The following is a 26,863-nucleotide window of genomic DNA, read 5'->3' as shown; positions in this document are numbered from 1 at the left end:
ATGGCGTTTGTTGCCCCGCCAGCTGGTTCATAGTTCAGAAAATAATGAAATAGAACCAGTTTCAAGTGGAGTTTTGCAAGGAGCAGGAACATTGGTGGGAGCTGGTTTTAAGGTCCCTAAGAGTACTTGCAGAATAGGACAAATATGAATCAAGGAATTAGAGGTGTGTGTAATAAAGGGAATACAGCTATAATGGAGACTTTAAACTTCAGGTAGCCTGGGCAAACCTAGTAGTAATAGCATGAAGGGCAAGTTCATGGAACTTATACAAGACAGTTTTCTAGATCAGTTGTTGAGGAAGCAACTAGGGCACAAGCTATTTTGGATCTAGTCTTGTGCTATAAAAAATGTTAAGAACATAAGAAGAGCAGTAGGCCACTAGGCTCCCCCATTCAATAAGATCCTGTCTGCCCCCTTAACCCTCAATCCCTTGTCTATCAAAAATCTATCTAACTTTGTCTTGAAAAAACAGCTTCTGCTGCTTTCTGGGGAAGAGAATTCCACATACTAACAACCCTCAGAAAAGATTCTCCTCATCACTTTTAATTTGGGGTAACTGGGTTACGGGGATATGGTAGAGATGTGGGGCGCGATTCTCCACTCCCTCGCCAGTTGGGAGAATCGCCTGGGCCGCCAAAATTTCCGGGGACGCCGGTCCGACGCCCTCCCACGATTCTTCCAAGCGGCGGGACCGGCTCGGTCGAGTTTCGCGGGCCGGAGAATCGGCGGAGACACCCAAAATGGCGATTCTCCGGCACCCCCGTTATTCTGAGGCCCGGATGGGCCGAGCGGCCAGGCCAAAACGGCGGGTTCCCCCCCGGCGCCGTCCACACCTGGTCGCTGCAGTCGTGGGCGGTGCGTGAACACTGGGGGGGGCGGCCTGCGGGGGGGGCGAGGGGGGATCCTGCACCGGGCTTCACCTGGAATGTGGGGTGGCCCGCGATCGGTGCCCACCGATCGTCGGGCCGTCCTCTCTGAAGGAGGACCTCCTTCCTTCCGCGGCCCCGCAAGATCTGTCCCCCATCTTCTTGCGGGGCGGATTTAGAGAGGACGGCAACCACGCATGCGAGGGTTGGCACCGGCCAACCCGCGCATGCGCGGATGACGTTCGTTATGCGGCGCCGCTTTTACGCGGGCGACAAGGCCTGGCGCGTGTAGATGACGCGGCCCCGATCCTGGCCCATTGTGAGGGCCTGAATCGGTTGGGACCGGGGCCGTTCCGCGTCGTCGTGAACCTCGACGGCGTTCACGACGGCGCGGCCACTTCGGCGTGGGAGTGGAGAATCCCGCCCGTGGGCTTGAGTAGGGGGCTCATTGTAAGGGCCGGTGCAGACTCGATGGGCCGAATGGCCTCCTTCTGTACTGTAAATTCTGTGATTCTATGATTCCCCCTTTTTACAAGAATATGTGCCGATATGGTAATAAATATTGGTGTGTACTGAGTGCAGCTGAATATGTGTGTGCAATATCTACAACATGTACATGAGGCTAAACTATATACATAGGAAGGTGTCAGATGCAACATAGCAACGAGGTTGTACCACAAACAAAACAAGTGCAATCATCAAATATCGAATGAGAACTCCTGAAACGACAAAATGAGAAATACATGAACATTGTTGCATAACAATTCACTGAGTCCAATGTGCAAACAGGCTCATAAGTCCAGCCTCGTTGGTGGGCGACGAATTCGGGTTGACCACCTCAAGGGTGGGTCAGGATCCACCGGCTGAGGAATGGGCCTGGCCACTAGCGATAGAGGAATAGGCATAGTGGCAGGAAGCTCCACGAAGTCCACATCAGGGACAACAGGAGGGCGTGGCACCGGAGCATGGTCACGTAGCGAGCGCGGAAGCAGCCGAAGGGCCCGCCGATTACGCCGGCGAATGGAGCCATCAGGCATGCGAACCAGGCATGAGCGGGGAGCCACGCGGCGGAGAACTTCGGCAGTTGCCGACCAGCCAACCTCTGGTAGGGGGATGCTGATGTTGTCTCCAGGCGCCAGGGCAGGAAGATCAGTTGCCCGGGTGTCATGTGCCACCTTCTGCTGAGCACGCTGCTGTCGCATCCTTTGCAGTACTGGAGCACGGTTGGGTTTAGGAACATGAATAGACGGTGCAGTGGCCCTGAGGGCACGACCCATCAACAGCTGGGCTGGTGAGAGGCCCGTGGACAGTGGGGCCGAGCGATAGGCCAGCAGGGCTAAACAGAAGTCAGATCCGGCATCAGCAGCCTTGCAGAGGAGTCGCTTCACGATATGAACGCCCTTTTCCGCCTTGCCATTCGACTGGGGATGCAGAGGGCTGGACGTCACGTGTGTGAAGCCATACGGAGCGGCAAAAGACCATTCTTGGCTCGCAAAACAGGGCCCATTGTCCGACATGACGGTAAGCGGAATGCCATGGTGAGCGAAGGTTTCCTTACATGCTCTGATTACAGCTGATGATGTCAAGTCGTGCAGGTGTATGACCACCGGATAATTTGAAAAATAGTCAATTATAATGACGTAGTCCCTGCCGCGCGCATGAAAAAGGTCCACACCCACCTTTGCCCAGGGGGACGTTACCAACTCATGGGGCTGAAGCGTCTCAGGGGTTGCGCGGCTGAAACCTTTGGCAGGTGGGGCAGTTGAGCACCATGTTGGTGATGACGTCGCTGATGCCCGGCCAGTATACCGCCTCTCGGGCCCTCCGTCTGCACTTCTCAACCCCGAGATGGCCTTCATGTAATTGTTCAAGGACCAGCCTGTGCATGCTGTGTGGGATCACAATCCGGTCCAACTTTAGGAGGACACCGTCAATGACGGCCAAGTCGTCCTGGACATTGTAGAATTGTGGGCACTGTCTTTTGAGCCACCCTTCCGTCATGTGGCGCATCACACGTTGTAGAATGGGGTCAGCCGCAGTCTCACGGCGAATACGGGCCAGACTTGCATCATTAGCTGGCAGATTGGCTGATGTGAAGGCCACATGCGCTTCGACCTGACAGACGAACCCCCCCGATTCGGGCGGTGTGTTCACTGATCTGGACAGGGCATCCGCAATGATGAGGTCATTTCCCGGGGTGTAGACCAGTTGGAAGTCGTACTTCCGGAGCTTGAGCAGAATGCGCTGGAGGCGAGTTGTCATCTCATTAAGGTCCTTTTGTATGATTCTGACTAGGGGGCGATGGTTTCCACGGTGAACTGAGGGAGACCATACACATAGTCATGGAATTTATCTATGCCGGTTAACAAACCCAGGCACTCCTTCTGAATCTGCGCATAGCGCTGTTCTGTGGGGGTCATGGCCCGCGAGGCATAGGCGACCGGGGCCCATGATGCAGTGTCGTCCCGTTGCAGGAGTACCGCCCCAATGCCGGACTGGCTGGCATCAGTCAAGATCTTTGTATCTCGAGCAGTGTCGAAGAACGCCAATACCGGGGCTGTGGTGAGCTTGATCTTGAGCTCCTCCCATTCCTTCTGGTGTGCGGGCAGCCACTGGAACTCCGTAGTCTTCTTCACCAGGTGGCGAAGAGCCGTTGTGTGGGAGGCTAGGTTGGGAATAAACTTCCCCAGGAAGTTGACCATCCCGAGAAAGCATAGCACTGCCTTCTTGTCTGCCGGCTGCAGCATGGCTGTAATAGCTGTCACTTTGTCTGCATCCGGACGCACCCCTGACCGGGATATGTGGTCCCCCAGAAACTTTAGCTCAGTTTGGCCAAAAGAACACTTGGCTCGGTTGAGGCGCAGGCCGTGTTCTCGTATCCGAGCAAAGACACGCTGGAGACGACTGATGTGCTCCTGTGGTGTGGTGGACCAGATGATGACGTCGTCAACATAGACGCGCACCCCTTCAATGCCCTCCATCATCTGTTCCATGATCCGATGAAACACCTCGGATGCCAAGATGATGCCGAATGGCATCCTATTGTCAGTATCTGCCAAAGGGAGTGTTGAAGGTGCACAGCTTCCTGCTGGACTGATCCAGCTGAATCTGCCAAAAACCCTTTGAGGCATCAAGCTTGGTAAAAATTTTAGCCCGGGCCATCTCGCTCGTGATCTCTACCCGTTTGGGTATGGGGTAGTGTTCCCTCATGTTACTGTTCAGGTCTTTCGGGTCGATGCAGATCCGGAGTTCGCCAGAGGGCTTTTTTACGCACACCATGGAGCTGACCCATGGCGTGGGCTCCGTGACCCGGGAAAGCACTCCTTGGTCCTGGAGATCCTGCAGCTGTTGCTTCGGTCCTTGCGTGGTGCTGGGACTCTACGAGGTGCGTGAAATGACCGGGGCGGCGTCCGGTTTGAGCCGTATTCTGTAAGTGTAGGGCAGTGTGCCCATGCCCTCAAAAGCCTCCTGGTTGTGGGCGAGGAGCGAGTGGAGCTGTGCCCTAAAGTCTGCATCCGGGAAATCGGACGTGCCTTCTGGAGGCAGAGTGTGTACCCGCTGAACGAGGTGGAGAACCTTGCACGCCTGTGCGCCTAGCAGGGAGTCCTTCGAGGATCCAACTATCTCAAAGGACAGTGTGGCTGTGTATGCATTGTGTGTAACCTCGAGCTGGCAGGATCCCATGGCTGGGATAACATTACCGTTGTAATCGGCCAACTGACAGCGGGATGGCCGAATCAGTGGTTTGACCTTCAAGGCGTAGAAGGCTGACCATGCAATGAGATTGGCGGAGGCACCAGTGTCTAAACGGAATGTGATTGGTGATCGGTTGACCGTTAGGGTGGCACACCATTCATCACCCGGATTAATGCTGTGCACTGGCATCGGCTGGTGGGTCCTACTTGGGGACATTCGATTTCTGTCAATTACCGCAACGCGGAAGGCTTCCCGGTCGTCGGTATCACCGGTCTGTATGTCGCCAGGGTATGACTTGGTGTATGGAGGCTGAATGGCCCGTACGTCCCTACAAGGCTGGCGGAATTGGGAACGTTGGCAGGTTGAGCTGCTCGACAGCAGGCAGCGTAGTGGCCCATCTTGCCACAGCGGAGGCATTGTCGATTTTTTGCTGGACATTGCCGCTTTAAATGTGCGGATCCACAGTTGCCGCACGTCGTGACGTCATGGCGTTCGTTGCGCCACCGCGCATGCGCAGTTTGGTCCTGCGTAGAGCACGCCTGCGCGTCACGTCCCTCTGCGTCGGCGTCTCTTTTGGCGCGTACAAGCGCGGGAGGCCGCAGAAAGCGCACGAAATGGCCGCCCTCGTCCAGGCCGCGGGCCGGGAGGAACTTGATCGACTGGACCCGTTGGCCTCGTAGGACCCCTGCCGTGCCGATTCGGCTGCCTGGAATTGGGAGTACCGGCTGGTCGCGTTTTCGTGGAGGACACAGGTTTCGATGGCGGTGGCTAGGGTGAGGCTCTTGATTTTGAGGAGCTGCTGGCGTAGGGTGCCCGAAGTGACCCCCAAAACTATCTGGTCCCGAATCATGGAATCGGAGGTGGCCTCCTCATCGCAGGACTGCGCGAGGATACGGAGGTGTGTCAGAAAAGATTGAAAAGGCTCATCCTTACCCTGCAGGCGCTGCTGGAAGAGGTACCTCTCGAAGCTCTCAGTCACCTCGACGCTGAAGTGTTGCTCAAGTTTTAGAAGGACCGTCTTGTACTTTGTCTTGTCCTCCTCACCTTCCGCGAATACCAGGGAGTTGTAGATGTGGATGGCGTGTTGCCCTGCCGTGGAGAGGAGGAGGGCGATCTTCCTGGTGTCCGATGCATTCTCCCTTTCTGTGGCTTCTAGGAAGAGCTGGAAGCACTGTTTAAACAACTTCCAGTTGATGCCGAGGTTTCCAGCGATTTGGAGCGGCTGCGGCGGGCTGATGGTGCCAATGGCGCAGGATGGCGGATCTCTGAAGATGTGCAGGTTGGTCTCACAGTTGCTGGGTACTATGTCGTGTTGGGTGTTCCGCTATGCAAACGAACCAACATGGTTGTAGATGGTACAACTCTGTTTTATTACTCTTGATAACAACATCTGTTAACTCATGGCTGTGGTTCGTACTTTACCCGTTAACCTGTGGACCCAGCCCTAACACTATCTTAGAGAGGCACTCAGCACATGGTGTATGTCTGAGTGGCACGCTGTGAGCTCTGTGCTCTGAGCTATCTCCTGCTGGAATGAGCGGGAACTGTGGTGTTCCCTGTTTTATAGTGCGTGTGCTCTCACTGGTGATTGGCTGTGATGTTGCGTGTGTGTTGATTGGTCCGTTGATCTGTCCATCAGTGTGTGTGTGTGATTGCACCATGATATGTTTATATGAATATCATGACACTAGATTGAATAGTTTAGGCCTATATACCCTGGAATGGTGACCCACTGCTCTGTGCTTTAGATCCCCACTGATGCTGAAAATTCTGTCCCCTTTATCTACAACTACTTCTGCTCGAGGAAGAAAATTAACAGCTATAGTATTCGGTTGTAGAATGTTAGATATGAGATGAGGAAGAAATTGTACAAACTGACCCAAAATCAGCATAATTTACCAATGGCACTCGATTCAAAGTAATGGGGAGCCTAATTACTGATTTCTTTCAATAGTTCAGTTCTTCTTAAATCAGAGTACCATGCCAAACACATGCACAAAAATATAGGGGCACCAAAATTCTTAGGTGTTTCTGTCATTCTCCTACCGTAATTTCAGTCAGATCCTGGCTCACTGACCATGCAAATTACAGTGAAGGGTACCAGCTCAATACTGCACAGTGGTTCTCAAACTGGTGTTCTTGGTCTACACAAACCTTCTGGGGTTCACAATGCAACGTAAGCGAGTGCATGGCATGTTCCGTTCGTCCTAGGCTCCTCATATGCTCTCTCCATGCACTACCCGCCCCCCGCCCCCCCCCCCCCCCCCCCCCACACACACACACACACCACCACCCCTGCCCCTGCTCCTGCTTTCGGTGCGCTCTCCTCTCCCCATCCTCCTAGTCTCTCCGGGTTCTGCTCCTCTGTGATATTGCTCTCTTTGTGCTCCTGCTCTGTTTGAGTTCCTGCTTTCTCCATACTTTCTATCCCCATGCTCCTAATATTTTCTTGCTGTGTTTCCCCAGTGCTTCTGCTCTCTCCTTTCTTCCTTGGTGTTTTCTCTGTGCTCTGCACACCTTGGACTCCTGCTATTTCCGTCCTTCTGCCAAGGTTAGAGAGACTGGATAGTGACACGCAGACACTCAGCTCTGTGCCTTCATTACCTAAATGACTGTTTCATTAAAAAAAGTGATCAAACGCTCTTTAAAAGTAATACTTTTGCATTATGAGTATTATGCGGTAATATAATTTAGATGGTGGGTCCATGAATATTTATCTATTTGAAACGGGATCCATCAACCAAAATTGTTTGAGAACAACTGCTCTAGTAGTTAAACCTTTCAAACCTCATGAGAAAGCAAATGAGTATACCCTAATATTTCTTTAAAGGTAAACTGTTGACATCTTACCAAGGTGAATGAGATATTGTATTGTCAAGAGGATCATATTTTCCACTGTTAGGATCTGGCTGTTGGAGATTCCCAGCAGTTCCAGCTCAACCGAAGTCAGCTGTGGAAACTTGTAACAATTTACAAGTAGTGGACTTACTACAATATCACCAACGTTGCCATAAAAATATGGTAAAGTGCCAAAACCTGCAAAACACAAGAAATGTTAGTCTTTTGTTAATTCCGAAGATCAAATCTATTTTGTCCAGGTTAGGGCACATCACAGAAATATATTGTTACGATCTAGAAGGAGATCATTAACTGTTAAACATAAATCCAGCCTCCGCTTATTAACTGAAAGAACTACATCACACGGTTTAACATTTTAAACAAAATATTTTACTGTACCTGAATTAAACAAAGTGCTCTATGTTTTGCGAACACTTAAGAAAATTTGAAAATCTCAACAGACCACTTCCCGTTCTGTTTTCCATTCTACCCAAGATACTTTCTAGGATCTTGAGGGGATTTTTACTTCTCCTGGGAACAAATCAAGATGTGCCACAGGTCTCAGGAATTTACTTTGGTTCTCCTCAGTTTCCCAGACTGACATTCAGCACAGTGGTTAGCACGGTTGCTGCACAGCGTCAGGGACCCGGGTTCGATTCCCGGCTTGGGTCACTGTCTGTGTGGAGCTTGCATGTTCTCCCCGTGTCTGTGTGGGTTTCCTCTGGGTGCTCCGGTTTTCTCCCACGTGTCCCGAAAGACGTGCTGTTAGGTGAATTGGACATTCTGAATTCTCCCTCAGTGTACCCGAACAGGCGCCGTCGTGAAGCGACGAGGAGATTTTCTCAGTAACTTCATTGCAGTGTTAATGTAAGCCTACTTGTGACTAATAAAAATTATTATTATTATTTTGACATCTAGAGCTCTCTGTGTGAGGATTCCACAGCTGACCTCTTCCACTAGTTTTATTAGGAAGATCTGGCTTTGTGAAATTGGACTTTTCATTCCGAGTATTGGCCCCACTTGCAATTTCTGCTGACAGACTCTAGGACAGGAACATCCCTGTTTCCTAATGGCCGCTAGGCACCTATTCTGTCTGTAGGTAGATATACCATAGCCTTTCAGTTGACTCCTGACAGCTTTCTCTCTCTGCTTGTGTCTGTGAGAAAATATGCTGATAAACACAAAACATAAAAGAATATCTTCATTGTAACTTAGCATACCAGGGCCGTTCCCAAAAGAATTGCAAAGATCCCGAATGGCCCTTTTACTGGGCTTACTGGCTCCATCAAAAAATAGAGTGCTTATACTCCAACCTTTTAAAAAAAAATTCCAATTAAGGGGCAATCTGGCATGGCTGATCCATCTACCCTTCATGTCCTTTTGAGTTGTGGGGGTGAGACCCACGCAGACAGGGGGAGAATGTGCAAACTCCACATGGACAATGACCCGGAGCGACACAATAAGACCTCTCCTTTGAACACTGGTTACCAAAGGGCCTGAATTTTCCACCTGTAGGGAGTGGGCCAAGAAGAAAGCATGAACCACGCTTCTGGCCGCAGTCGGCCCTGGAGCGCTGTGAAAAGCTGAGCCCTTCCGGGAAGGGCGAGGAGAGGCTGGGCGCTGAGAACAAGTGGTTCTGCCCTGCGTTTGAGCTGGGGAGGGCGGGAGGGAGGGGGAAGGCGGGGATCATTTTGGTGGCCTCAGAGATCGGGACTTCTTTTCTCTCTTTAAATTGGGAGTTCTGGCAAATGGAGCTCCCCACTGTACAAAACGGGGCTATGCACTGCCTCGGATGTGCATTCCCTATCAGGCCCCTTATGCAATGCGAGTCTCCTTGAATAGGCATGTGTTTCTCGGCATTGCGGAGTCGGGTATGTAGCCATCTGGGATGGCCTCGTCCCGATTACAAAATGGACCACCGCAAAGAATGCAGGGAAAATTGGACAATGCTAAGAATTTTTTGATAATGCATGTATTTAAAATGGTTTAGGTAAAATTGTGTTGCATAGGATAGGACAGTGTAGAGCCTAAGCATGGGTGCCCCGGGGATCAGAGGATGAAGACGCCATGGTAATATGATCCTTCGCGCTTCGTGTTGAGGATCACAAGGAGGGGGTGTAGCCATCTGGGATGGCCACGTCCCAATTACAAAATGGACACCCGCAAAGAATGCAGGGAAAATTGGACAATGCTAAGAAACAAGCTGGTGCAAGCTCTGTCTGATGATTAGAACCGTAAACTCTCAGATAGGACAGAAACTACCAAACAATTTACATACTAATGAGCCATCTCCGGGGGCAAAACGGAAACATTTAGATACACAATGTTAGGACAGACTCCCCGGCGCCAGAAGAACCTAAGACAAAGCAGACTGATAGTCACCAAGACACGCCCAGCGATCAAGGAACTACCCCTTGGAGGAAAATCAATACAACTGATTGAGAAAGACCCAATTAGTTGAGGCCAAGTTCAAGGCCCGCCCAAAAGTGCACGAAGCCTTTTGCAGTATAAGAGGTATCACCCAAGGGAGAATCTTTCTCCTTTGGCTTTGGCTCTCGCCGAAGAGAGAGACCTGCCTAGCAGCTGCATCAGACCAAGTAAGTCCCAAGTCAACGCACGCTACGAGATAGACGCTCCTAGATGCTATCCTGTAAACAGTTCAACCCAGCAGTCTCAGAACCGAGCAACGGCCATTGTTCCTCTGACTGAGTGTGCGTCCAAAGCTAAGTATAGGCTTTAGTAATAGTGGTAGTTTAGTTCGTAGAGTTTATGCATGAGTAGATTTCACTGTGTGTAAATAAATGAGCATTGCTTTTGAACTTACTAACTGGTGTATCGAGTCATTGATCAGTATTCGGTTCTGAACCTTGTGGCGGTGCCGAAAGATACCTGGTGACTCTTGAGCAAACGTGATTAAATAGAGCCAAATTAAGAACGAACCAAAAGTTAGCAACATTTACTGGCGACATCTGACGGGACTCGACTTAGAATTGGCCTAACCACTCCGAGAGAACCCAAAGTTTTAATTGAGAATCCAATTGGGAACTGAAAAACCACAAGCGTCAAAACAGTACTGATCAAGCCTCTGAGATTCGGAAGTGTGTTAATGCATGCGTACTAACAGGGCTATAAGGTAAACCTGAGAGATTTTGTTGCGAAAACCTGTCGGGAGCTTTGTAGGCCGGAAATTAGCGTAAGCCATACCATTGTTTACATCACCGCTTTATCACCCCCTGTTCCAAATTTGGTAGAGATCCTGGTAGAGAAAATGGTAATGAAGGCAATGGAACGCCTTATGAACCCCCAGGAATTCGAGGTCGCAGCGACCAGCAGTAGAGTAGGACAGTTTCCCGTTTGGGAAGAAGAGATCAGGAAATATCTCAAAGGCAAAGGTTAGCCCCTTTGGAGTGAATTCTGTGATAATGAGGAAACAGGACCCGGGAGTATAGGACATACTTGGTGGGAGAACCTGTCAGAGATCCACAAGAAGAGCTTGGGAAAAGCTCGCAAGCCGATGGCAATCGTGTCCTGTTTGGCACAATTGCGAGGCACAGAGGAGGTCGTAAGGACGCTCCGTAGAGAGATAGGGGAGAGAGACTGAAGTAGTAGGCAACAGAAGACAGAGCACCCCACAACGTTTGCTGGATGTTTGTGGATTCACTTTACCGCAGTTTTTGGAGAGTTAGGCCACACCCATTTGTCCCCAGATAATATGGCCAAATGGACCCGAATTCTATTCTCCCACGCCACAGAAGCAGGACGAAAAGCTTGCGCAAATTATGACCCCTCAGATGAGGCCCACAATGAAAAATGGGTTTTGAAGAGATTGTCTCGCGCTTGGGAGCAATCAATTGCAGGCAAAACCGCATTTATAACACCCGATGAAGAGCAGGCAGAAATGAACCCAGTTAAGGCACACCAGAACCTCGCATGGGTAAATGAGGGCAGGAACAGCCAACCCCAGCCCAAAGCTCAAGAATGTTATAATTGTGGACAGCTAGGACACTTTGCACGAGAGTGCAACACGTCCCAGAAGCAGCAGAGAAACCAACAGACAGGCAACCTAAACAAGAATAGGGCAAAGCCGATCCATAGCGTTAGCGCCCGTTCAGAGAACGCAGATATGAACGGCACCGACTGACGGTGTTCGGGCTCCCCAACTTGGGTCTGTGACACCCTTTGGGACACGTCCGGTAGACCGGTAGTGGCAGGCAAAGTCGGGGACAACCCGTGGAATTTCTTTGGGACACAGGAGGGTCCCGCACCACACTCAATTCCTCCACGATGTTCCAGCAAGACACGTGGCCCACAACAGAGACCATTACACTCAGCGGCTTTACAGGCCATTTACAACAGGGACACATCACAGCCCCTATAGCAATACGGATAGGTAACATCGCAACCAAGCACCCCGTAGTTTTAGTTGATCTGCCCCAGACAGCAGAACATATCCTTGGGACCGATTTCATGAGCTCCCATAACCTTTCTTTTGATCCAGTTAACAAGTGTGTATGGAAAATGGCAAAAGCAGCACGAGCCCCCGCCACGCTCACAGTAGGAGAATACGTAAATAGGATTAGCTCAGTAGGAGACTTCTGGTTCAACCCTCAGCCTTTAGTGCAGACAAACAGGTTAGGGCCATCCTGCAGGAACATAAAGCAGCATTTGCACAGCACAAGCACGACTGTGGCAGTTTGGCTGTCTTTGTGAATGTTACAGGTCCTGACTCTAAACCCCAGAAGCAGTACAGATTTCCCCAGGAAGCAGAGGGAGAAATCTCCAAAGTAATAGAGAGTTTGTTGGATCAAGGCGTACTCAGATCAGTACCCTCCACAAACAACGCACCGATTTGGCCCGTCAGGAAACCAGATGGATCATGGCGACTGACCATTGATTACCGGGTACTGAACAAAGTAATCCCAGCAGCAGCCCCCACCGTAACCACAAGTCCCGAGACCATGCTCAAACAGGGACTCCAGTCAAAAAATTTTTCGGTTTTGGACATTAGTAATGGCTTCTGGTCCATTCCATTGGCTAAAGCGTGCCAGTATAAATTCGCCTTTACATTCCAAGGGAAACAGTACACGTGGACGTGCCTTCCACAAGGCTTCCACAACTCTCCATCCATTTTCCACCGACAGCTGGCAAATGGATTAGCAAAATTTACCCGCCCCGATTGTCTGTTCCAGTATGTAGATGACTTGTTCCTACAGACAGACACAAAGGGAGAGCACATTTTGCTTCTCGCCGAAATCCTAAAAGAAATTGGTTGTAAAGTCAACCCGAAAAAGGCCCAGATTCTGAAAGAAAAAGTGATTTACTTGGGAACAGTGATCATTCATGGTAAACGCGAGATCGAGCACAAGAGAATTGACTCGATTGTCAAATTGCCCCTTCCCCACAATGTCTCAGCCTTCCGGTCATTTTTTAGGACTAGTTGGTTACTGCCAAAACCATATTGATGGTTTCGCCACTAAAGCAGCGCCCCTTTCAAACTTCTCAAGAAGCAGGCACCTTGGGAATGGCTTCCACAGCATACAGATGCCGTGGATGCTTTAAAAAGAGCACTCAGCACAGCCCCCAGACTACAAGTCCCAGATCCACATTCCCCATACGCTTTCGAGGTAACAAGCACCGACCGAACCCTTTCGGCCGTGCTCCTCCAGGAACACCACGACCAGTTATACCCCGTAGCATACGCCTCACGCATGTTAGACCCCGTAGGGCGAGGATTTTCTGCCTTTGAAAGGCTCCTGCTCGCAGTTTTTGGGCAGTACAATACTTCGCCTACATTACAAGACTCAACCGACACAGCTATTGTTAGACGGCCAACTTAAAGATGGCACAGTCAGCCAAATCCACGCAGCCCGTTGGACCCTTCTTTTTCAGGGACGGAACATCACGGTAAAGAGAACCAAAACCCACACATTCCTTGCTGATAATCTGCAGTATGCAGGCACCCCTCACGAATGTGAGATCATCACCACGAAACACAACACAGGCCCATTAATTCCCAAGACACCCCCCAGGAAAACAGGTAGTACACCCCAGAGACCCCAGCCCACAGACACGTGCGCATCCCTAAGGATTTATGTGGATGGCTCATCCACAGTGTTAAACGGAAAGCGAATTACCGGTTGCGGTATATATGGAGAGGACGTGCAGGGACGTGCCCTAGATGAAATTTCCTTGAAGTTGCCAGGACACTTAGGGTCGCAGGCAGCAGAGCTGGCAGCGATTGCATATATTGTAGACCACCCAGACACGTTCCCGATCCCAGCAGGCATCTATTCAGACATCTTGTATGTCTGTAATAGTTTGACAGAGTTCCTACCACTCTGGGAAACAAGAGGATTTGTTTCCGCGGACGGAAAACCCCTACCCTCAGCCCCATTACTCCGCCATATCTTAGAGACAGCGAAGGATAGGAAATACGGCATAATTAAGGTTCGCAGTCATCACCGTTCGTCCTCCCCTGGAAACGTTAAAGCAGACGCCCTAGTGAAGGCAGGCTCCAGGCATGGTTATTTTTGGAACCCCCCCCCCCCAGAAAGCACCCCAGTACACGCAGTTCAGGTCTCATAGACCAACATTCAGGATTTAGCGAAGGCCCAGAAAGAGGACGAGAAACTCAGGGAAGTTTTAAAGGGAACCTTCCCAGCCCCGTACGACAAGTTTAAAAACGCAATCACCACACACGGCGGTGTGATTTTGAAAGACGGCATTTATATAGTTGCCAGCCAGGACAGGAACCAGATCATTTGTCAGTTCCATGACAATCATGGACACCAAGGAATTGAACCCACCCTAGCCCACCTCAGACCGCTCTGCTGGTGGCCTGATTTAAAAACCGATGTGACGCACTACATTGAGAATTGTTTAATCTGTGCCCAGAACAATCCGGACAGATATGCAAAAAAGGCTCAACATAGTCATACCCGCCCCGCTAATGGATCCTGGACAAATCTCCAGATAGATTATATAGGACCACTACCCCCGTGCAGAAATGGTTACAAGTATGTGTTGGTGGTCATAGACACCTTCACAAAATGGGTGGAAGCATTTCCGTCAAGAACTAATATGGCCAAGACGACGGCCAAAATATTAACACACCACATCTTTACAAGATGGGGCCTCCCACGCAGTATAGAGTCCGACCAAGGCTCCCATTTCACCGGACGTGTAATGAAGAACGTCCTCACGATTTTCGGCATTAGACAAAAGTTCCATATTGCATACCACCCCCAGTCAAGTGGTATTGTAGAACGAATGAATAGGACATTGAAAGCCACCCTCAGGAAAATGGTACAGCAGAATAATAGCACCTGGGATTCAGTACTCCCTTTAATGTTTTTAAGAAACACAGAACATAAAGGCAGCCCAACTCGCAGCAGCAGTGAGACTTGGAACCAGGAAGAAACAGAGCAAGGTCTGTTTCGACAAAACAGTACACGCCACTGAATTTACAATAGGGCAACAAGTTATGCTTTCCCTTTACAACCCCAGTTCATTCCTTTCGCCAAAGTTTTCCGGACCGTACTCCATTTCGTACAAAGTCAGCCCCTCAGTACACAAATAACCTATCCGAATGGTAAGTCTGCGTGGTTTCATATAAACCAGCTCGAGGCTTACAGCTCACAGAATAACCACACACACCACATCCTGCTCACAGCAGCAGACGAGCACGCCCCGCCCACAGATGATGTATTACTACCCTCCCCCAACTAATCCAGCCCGCCTTCAGACACGACTTCAGCTCCGCCCCCAGAGGCACGACTCCGCCTCTCCCTTCCCTCAACCAGCAGCGACAGTGATAGCGATCACGATGACGACAGCCACAGCACACCACGTTACGACTACACCCCTGCACCAGGCCCCACTCCCAGTGAATCTGAGCAAGATTCTACCGACCCATTTCACATCACTTCTATCAAAGCCCCTGACCCAGACCCACTGCCCAACGATTACGGATTGAAACCTAGTAGCTCCAACCTCGACACACGATTCTGGCACCGAGACAATTCGTTCAGGCTCATCCGGAATGATGAGATGGACCCCAGTTCGCCCCAAGCACGGTTACTACAGACAAGAGTTTGGCAGCCGGGAGAAGATGATGACTTAGAGTCTGACTCCCACCAAACAAATCGCTTTGCGACCCTGTTCACTATTGAGCAGTGAGGTGTCCAGATGATGGAGAAAAAAGGAACCGATGGAGAGATACGGTGTCCTACCTGATGGAACCTGCACCATGTTTGTTGAATGTTTGTTTGTTAATGTTATCGTTACGTGTTGTGTGTAAACTCGGAAAGTTTTCACGGCCCCACGTCACCACCCCCGTTGATGCCCAATGGCTGTTACAGGAACTAGTTTGTCCCCAGAAACTTGTTAATGGAACAGGTTTGTCCCGGACAATAGTTCAGAGGAACTAGTTTGTCACCAGAACCTTGTTAAAGGTACAAGTTTGTCCCAGACAATAGTTCAGAGGAACTAGTCTGTCGACAGAACCCGACTCATAGTTGCTCTCCTAATTCGAGAGGCAGCCATCACGATGATCACATTCTTACCCGTTCTTGCCGGTTGCTCAGGCAGTGGAGAAACAGCACTGGTCCCCGCCCTGCCTGCCGACCCCCCTCTGGTCAGCTACGCTCGGGTAGAGCACATACGGCATTGATCACCGTCCTACCCGGGGATTCCACCCATTTCTTACCCGCTGCGGCCCATACGCACCCCATTTTGGCTCGTTACGTTCAAAATTCTTTTGTTTGGTTTTGGCAACCCCTAGGTTGCTTCTCTATGCTATTTACATCCTCAAACACTGGGATGGTAAATCACACAGGCTGCGAGACGGCTCGCAGTATGACAGTATTTTTCTTAGATGTCTTGTCCAAAATAATCGTTTTTTTTTAAATGAGGGAGTCACAGATGGTGACCAATTATAAAGGGAAATTGGCAATAAACGACAGACAGACAGACATACGAGATCTTAAGCAAGACAATAACCGAAATTATGCTTGTGTTCACAAAACTCTAGAAACCCAGGAACCCCAGAGGAAGACAAAGAAGTCCGACAAAGATGAAGACAGCCTTCGTGTTCACATGGATCTTAGAGGGATCCCTTCAGTTGCGTGCGGACGCTACCCTCCTGACCCCTACCACACAAACCGTAAATGACTCTCACCCCTGCAATACACGGAACCCCGAGATAACTAGCCCAGCGACAGCTAGCAATACCCCGACCTGATGTGATAAGTTTATCACCTGGTACTCACTCTCATATGTAGTCGAAGCACTCTTAGTGCTGGCGATATTTTGCAGTGTCGTGCAAATGTTTATAGAGTCAGGAAATGGCGAAACAGAGCATATCGCTCTCGCACACCGGTATACAGATTTAGGCCCCCCATTTTCGGATTTCAACAGACCCCCGAACCCATTGGGACGGATTAAAGGGCATCCATTTTGTTTAATGTATTCTATGGAATAAAGAGATGAAAACCTCTGTGCCTGACTGCCAGGCCAGAGAAATTTGTGTGCTGCTATTTTGTACAGTTTAAGATGGATAGATTATTTTTGGATTGTTTGCATTTTTGGATTGTTTAAATGAGGATAGCTTATTGAGAATAGTTCGAGGTTCCAGTTTTTAAAATTTTTCTGGAATGCATGTATTAATGTCATAGCGTCCCGTAGAATTTTTTGATAATGCATGTATTTAAAATGGTTTAGGTAAAATTGTGTTGCATAGGATAGGACAGTGTAGAGCCTAAGCATGGGTGCCCCGGGGATCAGAGGATGAAGACGCCATGGTAATATGATCCTTCACGCTTCGCGTTGAGGATCACAAGGAGGGGGTGTAGCCATCTGGGATGGCCACGTCCCAATTACAAAATGGACACCCGCAAAGAATGCAGGGAAAATTGGACAATGCTAAGAAACAAGCTGGTGCAAGCTCTGTCTATTGATTAGAACCTTAAACGCTCAGACAGGACAGAAACTACCAAACGATTTACATACTAATGAGCCATCTCCGGGGACAAAAGGGAAACATTTAGATACACAATGTTAGGACAGACTCCCCGGCGCCAGAAGAAGCTAAGACAAAGTAGACTGACAGTCAACAGGACACGCCCAGCGATCAGGGAACCACCCCTCTATTGGAGGAAAATCGATACAACTGATTGAGAAAGACCCAATTAGTTGAGGACAAGTTCAAGGCCCGCCCAAAAGAGAGCGAAGCCCTTTGCAGTATAAGAGGTTTCACCCAAGGGAGAATCTTCCTCCTTTGGCTTTGGCTCTCACCTAATAGAGAGACCTGCCTAGCAGCTGCACCAGACCAAGTAAGTCCCAAGTCAACTCACGCTACGAGATAGACGTTCCTAGTTGCTACCCTGTAAACAGCTCAACTCAGCAGCCTCAGAACAGAGCAACAGCCATTGTTCCTCTGACTGAGTGGACGTCCAAAGCTAAGTATAGGCTTTAGTAATAGTGGTAGTTTATTTCGTAGAGTTTATGCATGAGTAGATTTGACTGTGTGTAAATAAATGAGTATTGTTTTTGAACTTACTAACTGGTGTATCGAGTCATTGATCAGTATTTGGGGCGGGATTCTCCCCTACCCGGCGGGGCGGGGGGTTCCGGCGTAATGGAGTGGCAGGAACCACTCCGCTGTCGGGCCCCCCCCCCCAAAGGTGCGGATGTTTCTGCACCTTTAGGGGCCAAGCCCTCACCTTAAGGGGCTAGGCCTGCGCCGGAGTGGTTTTCGCTCCGCCGGCTGGCGGGAAAGGACTTTGGCGCCACGCCAGCCGGCGCCGAAAGGTCTTCGCCTGGCGACGCATGCGCGGAAGCATCGCGGCTGCTGACGTCATCCCCGCGCATGCGCAGGCGAGGGGGTCTCGTCCGCCTCCGCCATAGTGAAGACCATGGCGAAGGCGGAAGAAAAAGAGTGCCATCACGGCACAGGCCCACCCGTGGATCGGTGGGCCAGGCCACCGTGGGGGCACCCCCCAGGGCCAGATCGCCCCGCGCCCCCCCCTAGGACCCCGGAGCCCGCCCGCGCCGCCTTGTCCCGCCGTTCAAAAGGTGGTTTAATCCACGCTGGCGGGAGAGGGTTGACAGTGGCGGGACTTCGGCCCATCGCGGGCCGGAGAATCGCCGGGCGTGGGCCCGCCGACCGGCCCGGCGCGATTCCCGCCCCCGCCGAGGCGCGATTCCCACCCCCACCGAATCTCTGGTGGCGGAGAATTCAGGACACGGCGGGAGCGGGATTCACGCCAGCCCCCGGCGATTCTCCGACCCGGTGGGGGCTCGGAGAATCGCGCCCTCGGTTCTGAACCTTGTGGCGGTGTCAAAAGGTAACTGGCCGGCTCTTGAGCAAACGTAATCAAATAGAGCCAAATTAAGAACCAACCAAAAGTTAGCAACAGGTACCACGCGGCTAAACGCGCTCGCTTGGGGACTTTGCTCCCTTTTGGGAGAATTGTGCCCAATATGTTTTCAAGCAGAAATATTTTGTATCATATGTGCTAACCTTTGGATGAGAACAGTTTTATTTTACATTTTTCTTATTAAATCAAAAGAAAAATAGTTATATCTTCAAAAAATAAATGGGCTGTCTGATTGATACTGACCAGAGTGATCAGGTAATGCCTGTATCCATCCCTATTCTAAGGTAGCTACAGATAATCTCAGCTATCGCAGTGATGTGGTGTACACTTGGTCTCAAGGGGCGTCATTCTCCGCCGGCGGGAGTCTCCGTTTTGCCGGCGCCCGGGGGTTTCCCGACGGCGTGGGGCTGCCCCACAATGGGAAACCCCATTGACCGGCCGGTGTTACGGAGACTCCCGCCGGCCGGTCGGGGCAGAAATGTGGCGGGGCGGCATGGAGAATTTCGCCCAAGGTCCTTGAGATAAAAGAGCAAAAATAAACTAAAGCAAAGCTGATGCCCCTGATCATGATCAGTAACTTGCATGTTTAGGTGGTAAGAGCGATAAGTTTCAGATTTGCATCAGACAGTCTCTCTGGTTAATCATCACTCTTCTCACCCCATAAGCAAAATTCAGGTCATTTACAATCAGTAACAACTACCCAAAATCTAGATAAACAATAGGCTGGACAGGGAGTGGGAGGTATAACAATGTGATCCTGTGCTATATGAGGTGGATACCGTTTCTCACTTGGACAATCCAAAAGATGGACTGTCACAATGATGAGACAAGGTCAAATTTGAGGCCACAAATTAGTTTATCTAAAAGTCATTAAGCCGTGAAGTGAAAAGAAATATTTGAAGTAAGTCTCACAACATTATAATCTGATTGTGTATCCCTCCTTATAACAATTAAACATATGCCACACAAGCAGACCAAAAACACCTGCTTTTCTTAGGCAATCATATAATTCCCAAGAGCAAAAAAAACAATTTAAAACACAGTCAAGTCTAATACACCAAGTACAAGATGACACAGTGCTTGTCCTGAAATCAAACACGGGGGAATATTTGTAGATAGCAGAGATAAATCTTGAGTCAATTACAGTAGCATAGCTGGACTTTCTGTTTTCATCATTCCACAAAACTAAATGAGTGACTTTCATTCGACGGGGAAAACAGCAGCAGCCAGAGCAGTGGCGCCACGGCTGGCTCTGATGTTCAGAAGGGAGGGTCAAAGCGCAGAAGAGTAATAGTAATAGGGGACTCTATAGTCAGGGGCACAGATAGGCGCTTCTGTGGACGTGAAAGAGACTCCAGGATGGTATGTTGCCTCCCTGGTGCCAGGGTCCAGGATGTCTCCGAACGGGTAGAGGGAATCCTGAAGGGGGAGGGCAAACAGGCAGAGGTCGTTGTACATATTGGTACTAACGACATAGGCAGGAAGGGGCATGAGGTCCTGCAGCAGGAGTTCAGGGAGCTAGGCAGAAAGTTAAAAGACAGGACCTCGAGGGTTGTAATCTCGGGATTACTCCCTGTGCCATGTGCCAGTGAGGCTAGAAATAGGAAGATAGAGCAGACAAACACGTGGCTAAACAGCTGGTGTAGGAGGGAGGGTTTCTGTTATCTGGACCACTGGGAGCTCTTCCGGGGCAGGTGTGACCTGTATAAGATGGACGGGTTGCATCTAAACCGGAGAGGCATAAATATCCTGGCCGCGAGGTTTGCTAGTGTCACACGGGAGGGTTTAAACTAGTATGGCAGGGGGGTGGGCACGGGAGCAATAGGTCAGAAGGTGAGAGCATTGAGGGAGAACTAGGGAATAGGGACAGTGTGGCTCTGAGGCAGAGCAGACGGGGAGAAGTTGCTGAACACAGCGGGTCTGGTGGCCTGAAGTGCATATGTTTTAATGCAAGGAGCATTACGGGTAAGGCAGATGAACTTAGAGCTTGGATTACTACTTGGAACTATGATGTTGTTGCCATTACAGAGACCTGGTTGAGGGAAGGGCAGGATTGGCAGCTAAACGTTCCAGGATTTAGATGTTTCAGGCGGGATAGAGGGGGATGTAAAAGGGGAGGCGGAGTTGCGATACTTGTTCGGGAGAGTATCACAGCTATACAGCGAGAGGACACCTCAGAGGGCAGTGAGGCTATATGGGTAGAGATCAGGAATAAGAAGGGTGCAGTCACAATGTTGGGGGTATACTACAGGCCTCCCAACAGCCAGCGGGAGATAGAGGAGCAGATAGGTAGACAGGTTTTGGAAAAGAGTAAAAACAACAGGGTTGTGGTGATGGGAGACTTCAACTTCCCCAATATTGACTGGGACTCACTTAGTGCCAGGGGCTTAGACGGGGCAGAGTTTGTAAGGAGCATCCAGGAGGGCTTCTTAAAACAATATGTAAACAGTCCAACTAGGGAAGGGGCGGTACTGGACCTGGTATTGGGGAATGAGCCCGGCCAGGTGGTAGATGTTTCAGTAGGGGAGCATTTCGGTAACAGTGACCACAATTCAGTAAGTTTTAAAGTACTGGTGGACAAGGATAAGAGTGGTCCGAGGATGAATGTGCTAAATTGGGGGAAGGCTAATTATAACAATATTAGGCGGGAACTGAAGAACATAGATTGGGGGCGGATGTTTGAGGGCAAATCAACATCTGACATGTGGGAGGCTTTCAAGTGTCAGTTGAAAGGAATACAGGACAGGCATGTTCCTGTGAGGAAGAAAGATAAATACGGCAATTTTCGGGAACCTTGGATGACGAGTGATATTGTAGGCCTCGTCAAAAAGAAAAAGGAGGCATTTGTCAGGGCTAAAAGGCTGGGAACAGACGAAGCCTGTGTGGCATATAAGGAAAGTAGGAAGGAACTTAAGCAAGGAGTCAGGAGGGCTAGAAGGGGTCATGAACAGTCATTGGCAAATAGGGTTAAGGAAAATCCCAAGGCTTTTTACACGTACATAAAAAGCAAGAGGGTAGCCAGGGAAAGGGTTGGCCCACTGAAGGATAGGCAAGGGAATCTATGTGTGGAGCCAGATGAAATGGACGAGGTACTAAATGAATACTTTGCATCAGTATTCACCAAAGAGAAGGAATTGGTAGATGTTGAGTCTGGAGAAGGGTGTGTAGATAGCCTGGGTCACATTGTGATCCAAAAAGACGAGGTGTTGGGTGTCTTAAAAAATATTAAGGTAGATAAGTCCCCAGGGCCTGATGGGATCTACCCCAGAATACTGAAGGAGGCTGGAGAGGAAATTGCTGAGGCCTTGACACAAATATTTGGATCCTCGCTGTCTTCAGGGGATGTCCCGGAGGACTGGAGAATAGCCAATGTTGTTCCTCTGTTTAAGAAGGGTGGCAGGGATAATCCCGGGAACTACAGGCCGGTGAGCCTTACTTCAGTGGTAGGGAAATTACTGGAGAGAATTCTTCGAGACAGGATCTACTCCCATTTGGAAGCAAATGGACGTATTAGTGAGAGGCAGCACGGTTTTGTGAAGGGGAGGTCGTGTCTCACTAACTTGATAGAGTTTTTCGAGGAGGTCACTAAGATGATTGATGCAGGTAGGGCAGTAGATGTTGTCTATATGGACTTCAGTAAGGCCTTTGACAAGGTCCCTCATGGTAGACTAGTACAAAAGGTGAAGTCACACGGGATCAGGGGTGAACTGGCAAGGTGGATACAGAACTGGCTAGGCCATAGAAGGCAGAGGGTAGCAATGGAGGGATGCTTTTCTAATTGGAGGGCTGTGACCAGTGGTGTTCCACAGGGATCAGTGCTGGGACCTTTGCTCTTTGTAGTATATATAAATGATTTGGAGGAAAATGTAACTGGTCTGATTAGTAAGTTTGCAGACGACACAAAGGTTGGTGGAATTGCGGATAGCGATGAGGACTGTCTGAGGATACAGCAGGATTTAGATTGTCTGGAGACTTGGGCGGAGAGATGGCAGATGGAGTTTAACCTGGACAAATGTGAGGTAATGCATTTTGGAAGGGCTAATGCAGGTAGGGAATATACAGTGAATGGTAGAACCCTCAAGAGTATTGAAAGTCAAAGAGATCTAGGAGTACAGGTCCACAGATCATTGAAAGGGGCTACACAGGTGGAGAAGGTAGTCAAGAAGGCATACGGCATGCTTGCCTTCATTGGCCGGGGCATTGAGTATAAGAATTGGCAAGTCATGTTGCAGCTGTATAGAACCTTAGTTAGGCCACACTTGGAGTATAGTGTTCAATTCTGGTCGCCACACTACCAGAAGGATGTGGAGGCTTTAGAGAGGGTGCAGAAGAGATTTACCAGAATGTTGCCTGGTATGGAGGGCATAAGCTATGTGGAGCGATTGAATAAACTCGGTTTGTTCTCACTGGAACGAAGGAGGTTGAGGGGCGACCTGATAGAGGTATACAAAATTATGAGGGGCATAGACAGAGTGGATAGTCAGAGGCTTTTCCCCAGGGTAGAGGGGTCAATTACTAGGGGGCATAGGTTTAAGGTGAGAGGGGCAAAGTTTAGAGTAGATGTACGAGGCAAGTTTTTTACGCAGAGGGTAGTGGGTGCCTGGAACTCACTACCGGAGGAGGTAGTGGAAGCAGGGACGATAGGGACATTTAAGGGCCATCTTGACAAATATATGAATAGGATGGGAATAGAAGGATACGGACCCAGGAAGTGTAGAAGATTGTAGTTTAGTCGGGCAGTATGGTCGGCACGGGCTTGGAGGGCCGAAGGGCCTGTTCCTGTGCTGTACATTTCTTTGTTCTTTGTTGTTCTTTGACAAGCTCCTTGTACAGTGAACATGATATTAACAGTTTGACAGTTTTGATATTAATTGCTACAATGGATTACTGGGCCTTGGGTTTCCTGACATGTGTGGTTGGCAGGAAATGCTCCCTACTGCTCCTCAGTGAATTACTCTATTTATAATACAATACAGCCCATCTCATTTTAACTTGCACATATAAAATAGAGAAATATTTTAACAAATCCTAACATGCAATTTACATTCAGTAGTAACGCTGTAAATAATAGATCAGGAACAGCAAGAAAGCTACATACCTATAAGAATAACAGGTCTCACTCCGGAATTACTCAATAAATTTTCAGGGATGATAACAGTTTCCCCTGCAGGAATCGCTTGTGGCTGCAAAATTCCAGCTGTCATTGACTGAAGAACAGGAATGGGTAGCAAAACATCTATACAGACAAACAGTGAAGAAACACAGCATTCTAACTTTGCTCAAAATGTTCATGTTAAAATGTAATTACAGCATAGAACATGATGTTTCCTGAAATATGTTATCCAATTAAAATTTTTTATAATCCACAAAATATGTAGAACAACTAAATTATACCGATAGGTTCTGGGTCAAACTTATTGTCCATAACCAAACAACACCCCCCAAGAGAGCTCCATGCTAGTCTCAATTTGCCACAGTTTGTAGTACTACCAAGTAATACAATGCATTATACAATTATAAAGTTACACAACACACAAGATTAACATTAATCTGGAGTGTTCTTAGGGGGATTAACTGAAAAACATACATTTGTCCCTCTTAGGTGTCTGGTTGGGCCAGGATGGCAGCATTACGGCATTAAACCACACAGGAGGAAATCTGCTCCAGGAAATGTCAAAATGGTAATCAAGCCTTTCTTTACGGCAAGTGTAACAGCTTACCATGGTACCACAGCATACTGTTGCTCTGCTGCCCATGTTTTACTGTATTAAAATTACAATTGATCCATTACACCTTTAAACTTCCAACCTTAATCAGGCTGGTTGGCAAGGCTGTTAAATTGGGAGGTCAGAGGAAGTGTAATTTCAGGGTAACTTTTCTGTACCTTGCAGCAATGTTGGTATAGGCCAGGAAATATGTGTTTGCAACACCCTCCCCACTTGCAGCCAATGTGAGGTGCAGCTAGAATGACAGACACGACAACAACTTGCATTTTTGTAGCACCTTTGATGTAGCAAGACATTGCAGCGTGCTTCACAGGAGCATTATCAAACAAAGTCTGACACTGTCACACAGGAGATATTAGGTTATGTGACCAAAATATTGGTCTGAATGGTAGGTTTTAATGTCTTGCAAGAGAAAACTGAGGTGGAGATAGGGTGGAGGGAGGGAATTCCAAGGCTTGAGGCCTAGGCAACTGAAGGCACAGCTGTCACTGGTGGAGTAATTGACATCAGGGTGCGCACAAGGCCAGAATTAGTGGAGTGCAGAGATCTCAGAGGATTTCAGAGCTGAAAGGGGGTTCCAGAGATAGGGAAGAGTCAAATCCTGAAGGAATTTGAAAACTGAGATGAGACTTTTTAAAAAGTGGCATTGCCGGGCCACGATCCAGTGTCGGTCAGTGAGCACAGGAGTGATGGGTGAACAGGACAGAATGATTTAGGTTATGGGCAAGAGAGTTTTAGATGAATTCAAGTTTATATAGAAGTGGAAGCTGGGATCTGGTCAGGAGAGCATTAGAGCATTGGAATAGTCAAGGTCAGAGGGCGGCACGGTGGCGCAGTGGTTAGCACTGCTGCCTCATGGCGCCGATGACCCGGGTTCGATCACAGCCCCGGGTCACTGTCCATGTGGGGTTTGCACATTCTGCCCAAGTCTGCATGGGTCTCACCCCCACAATACAAAGATGTGCAGGGTAGATGGATTGGCCACTTGAATTGCCCCTTAATTGGAAAGTGTCAAGGTCAGAGGTAACAAAGCTATGGGTAAGGGTTTCAGCAGCAGATGAGCTGAGGCACGGTTGGAGTTGGGCTACAAAGAACACAGGGAGGTGTTCTTTGTGATAGATATGTAGTTGGAAGCTCATCAGGGGGTCCAATAAAACACCAAGGTGAAGAATAGTTTGGCTCAGCCTTAGATGGTGAGCAAGTAGAGGGATAGAATTGGTGGGTAAAATGAAAAACAATGGCTTCCATTGTCCCAACGTTTAATTGGAAGGAAATTTCTGTTCATCTTGAACTGTGACAAATCAAAGAGAGTGTGGAGATTGAGAAGGTTGGTGCTGAGGTAGAGCTGGCTGTCACAGTGTACATGTGGAACCTGATATCATGTTTCTGAATGATTTCACAAGGGGAAGCATGTAAATAAGAAATAGGAGGTATGTCAATTCGATCCTTAGTTATACAAGAATCAGCAATGAAAGAGGTCACTGATCAGGCTGAAGACCGGTTTCAGACATTTCTTACCAGATCTTGTCACTGGTTGCACAGCTGGAACTGGGACTACTGCAGGCACAGATATGGGGGAACCGGGAGACCAGCCACGATGACGCTTCTTAGGTGGTCCAGAGCTAGTCATGATGGCTGCAAGTAATGGAAAGAAGGACATTTATTTCTTTAATGCAAATATTAAAATTTCAGTACAATAATAATTTTGAAAGCACTGTAAGAGGGCCGACGCCATGGCTTTTGCTTTCTTGATCGCACGCCAGAGAATCCTGCTCGGCTGGCGATCAGCAGCACCACCCACAGCTGCAGACTGGCTGGCAGACCTGTTGGAATTTCTCCACCGTGAGAAGATCAAGTATACCATCCGAGGGTCGGGCGAAGGCTTCCACAAAGTGTGGGGTCTACTCATCAGCCTGTTCCAAGACCTGTTTGAGGCCAATAGCGACTAAGAAGAGAGGAGCGGGAGAAAGAGGGGGAGGATGACAAGGGTGGGCACGCATAAGGGTAAGGAGCGGTGGGAGGGGGAGGAGGGGAAGGGAACCCAAGGGAAGCACAAAACCAAGCACAGTGGGCAAGGGGAGGAGGGGAGGGGCCATGCAGCCCCCCCTTCTCCCAACACTAAACAATAAAAAAATAAAAGGCTCATCAGAAAGAAGCGGAACACAATACGTGGCACCCAGGGCGGACGGCAACACTAAGAGGGAACTAAACCACCAATGAGGGACGGGGAGGGGGAGGGGAGGGGGGGAAACCTCAGGTAAAAACCGTTGTAAATAAGACACAAACTTGTTTGTAAATATCAGAGCTGTTACTCTGTGAAAACTGGAAATCATAGATTATCATAGAATTTACAGTGCAG

General features: G+C 49.2%; 1 protein-coding gene across 4 annotated transcripts in view; it reads right to left on the bottom strand.

The window, feature by feature from the left end:
• The window catches only part of greb1l (GREB1 like retinoic acid receptor coactivator), a 417,126-nt gene that overhangs the window by 109,570 nt on the left and 280,693 nt on the right, over window positions 1-26,863 (bottom strand). For all 4 annotated transcript variants that reach the window (XM_072467885.1, XM_072467884.1, XM_072467887.1 and 1 more), the window contains 3 exons: window positions 26,023-26,139; window positions 23,877-24,014; window positions 7,413-7,598 (listed from right to left, as the gene is read on the bottom strand). In XM_072467885.1, coding sequence (XP_072323986.1) covers window positions 7,413-7,598; window positions 23,877-24,014; window positions 26,023-26,139 — 441 coding nt within the window. The remainder of the gene's footprint in view (window positions 1-7,412; window positions 7,599-23,876; window positions 24,015-26,022; window positions 26,140-26,863) is intronic.

Source organism: Scyliorhinus torazame, chromosome 11, assembly GCF_047496885.1.
Source record: "Scyliorhinus torazame isolate Kashiwa2021f chromosome 11, sScyTor2.1, whole genome shotgun sequence".
Classification (NCBI taxonomy): domain Eukaryota; kingdom Metazoa; phylum Chordata; class Chondrichthyes; order Carcharhiniformes; family Scyliorhinidae; genus Scyliorhinus; species Scyliorhinus torazame.
The sequence above is the reverse complement of the archived record's forward strand: the minus strand, read 5'-3'. Positions and strand labels throughout refer to the sequence as shown.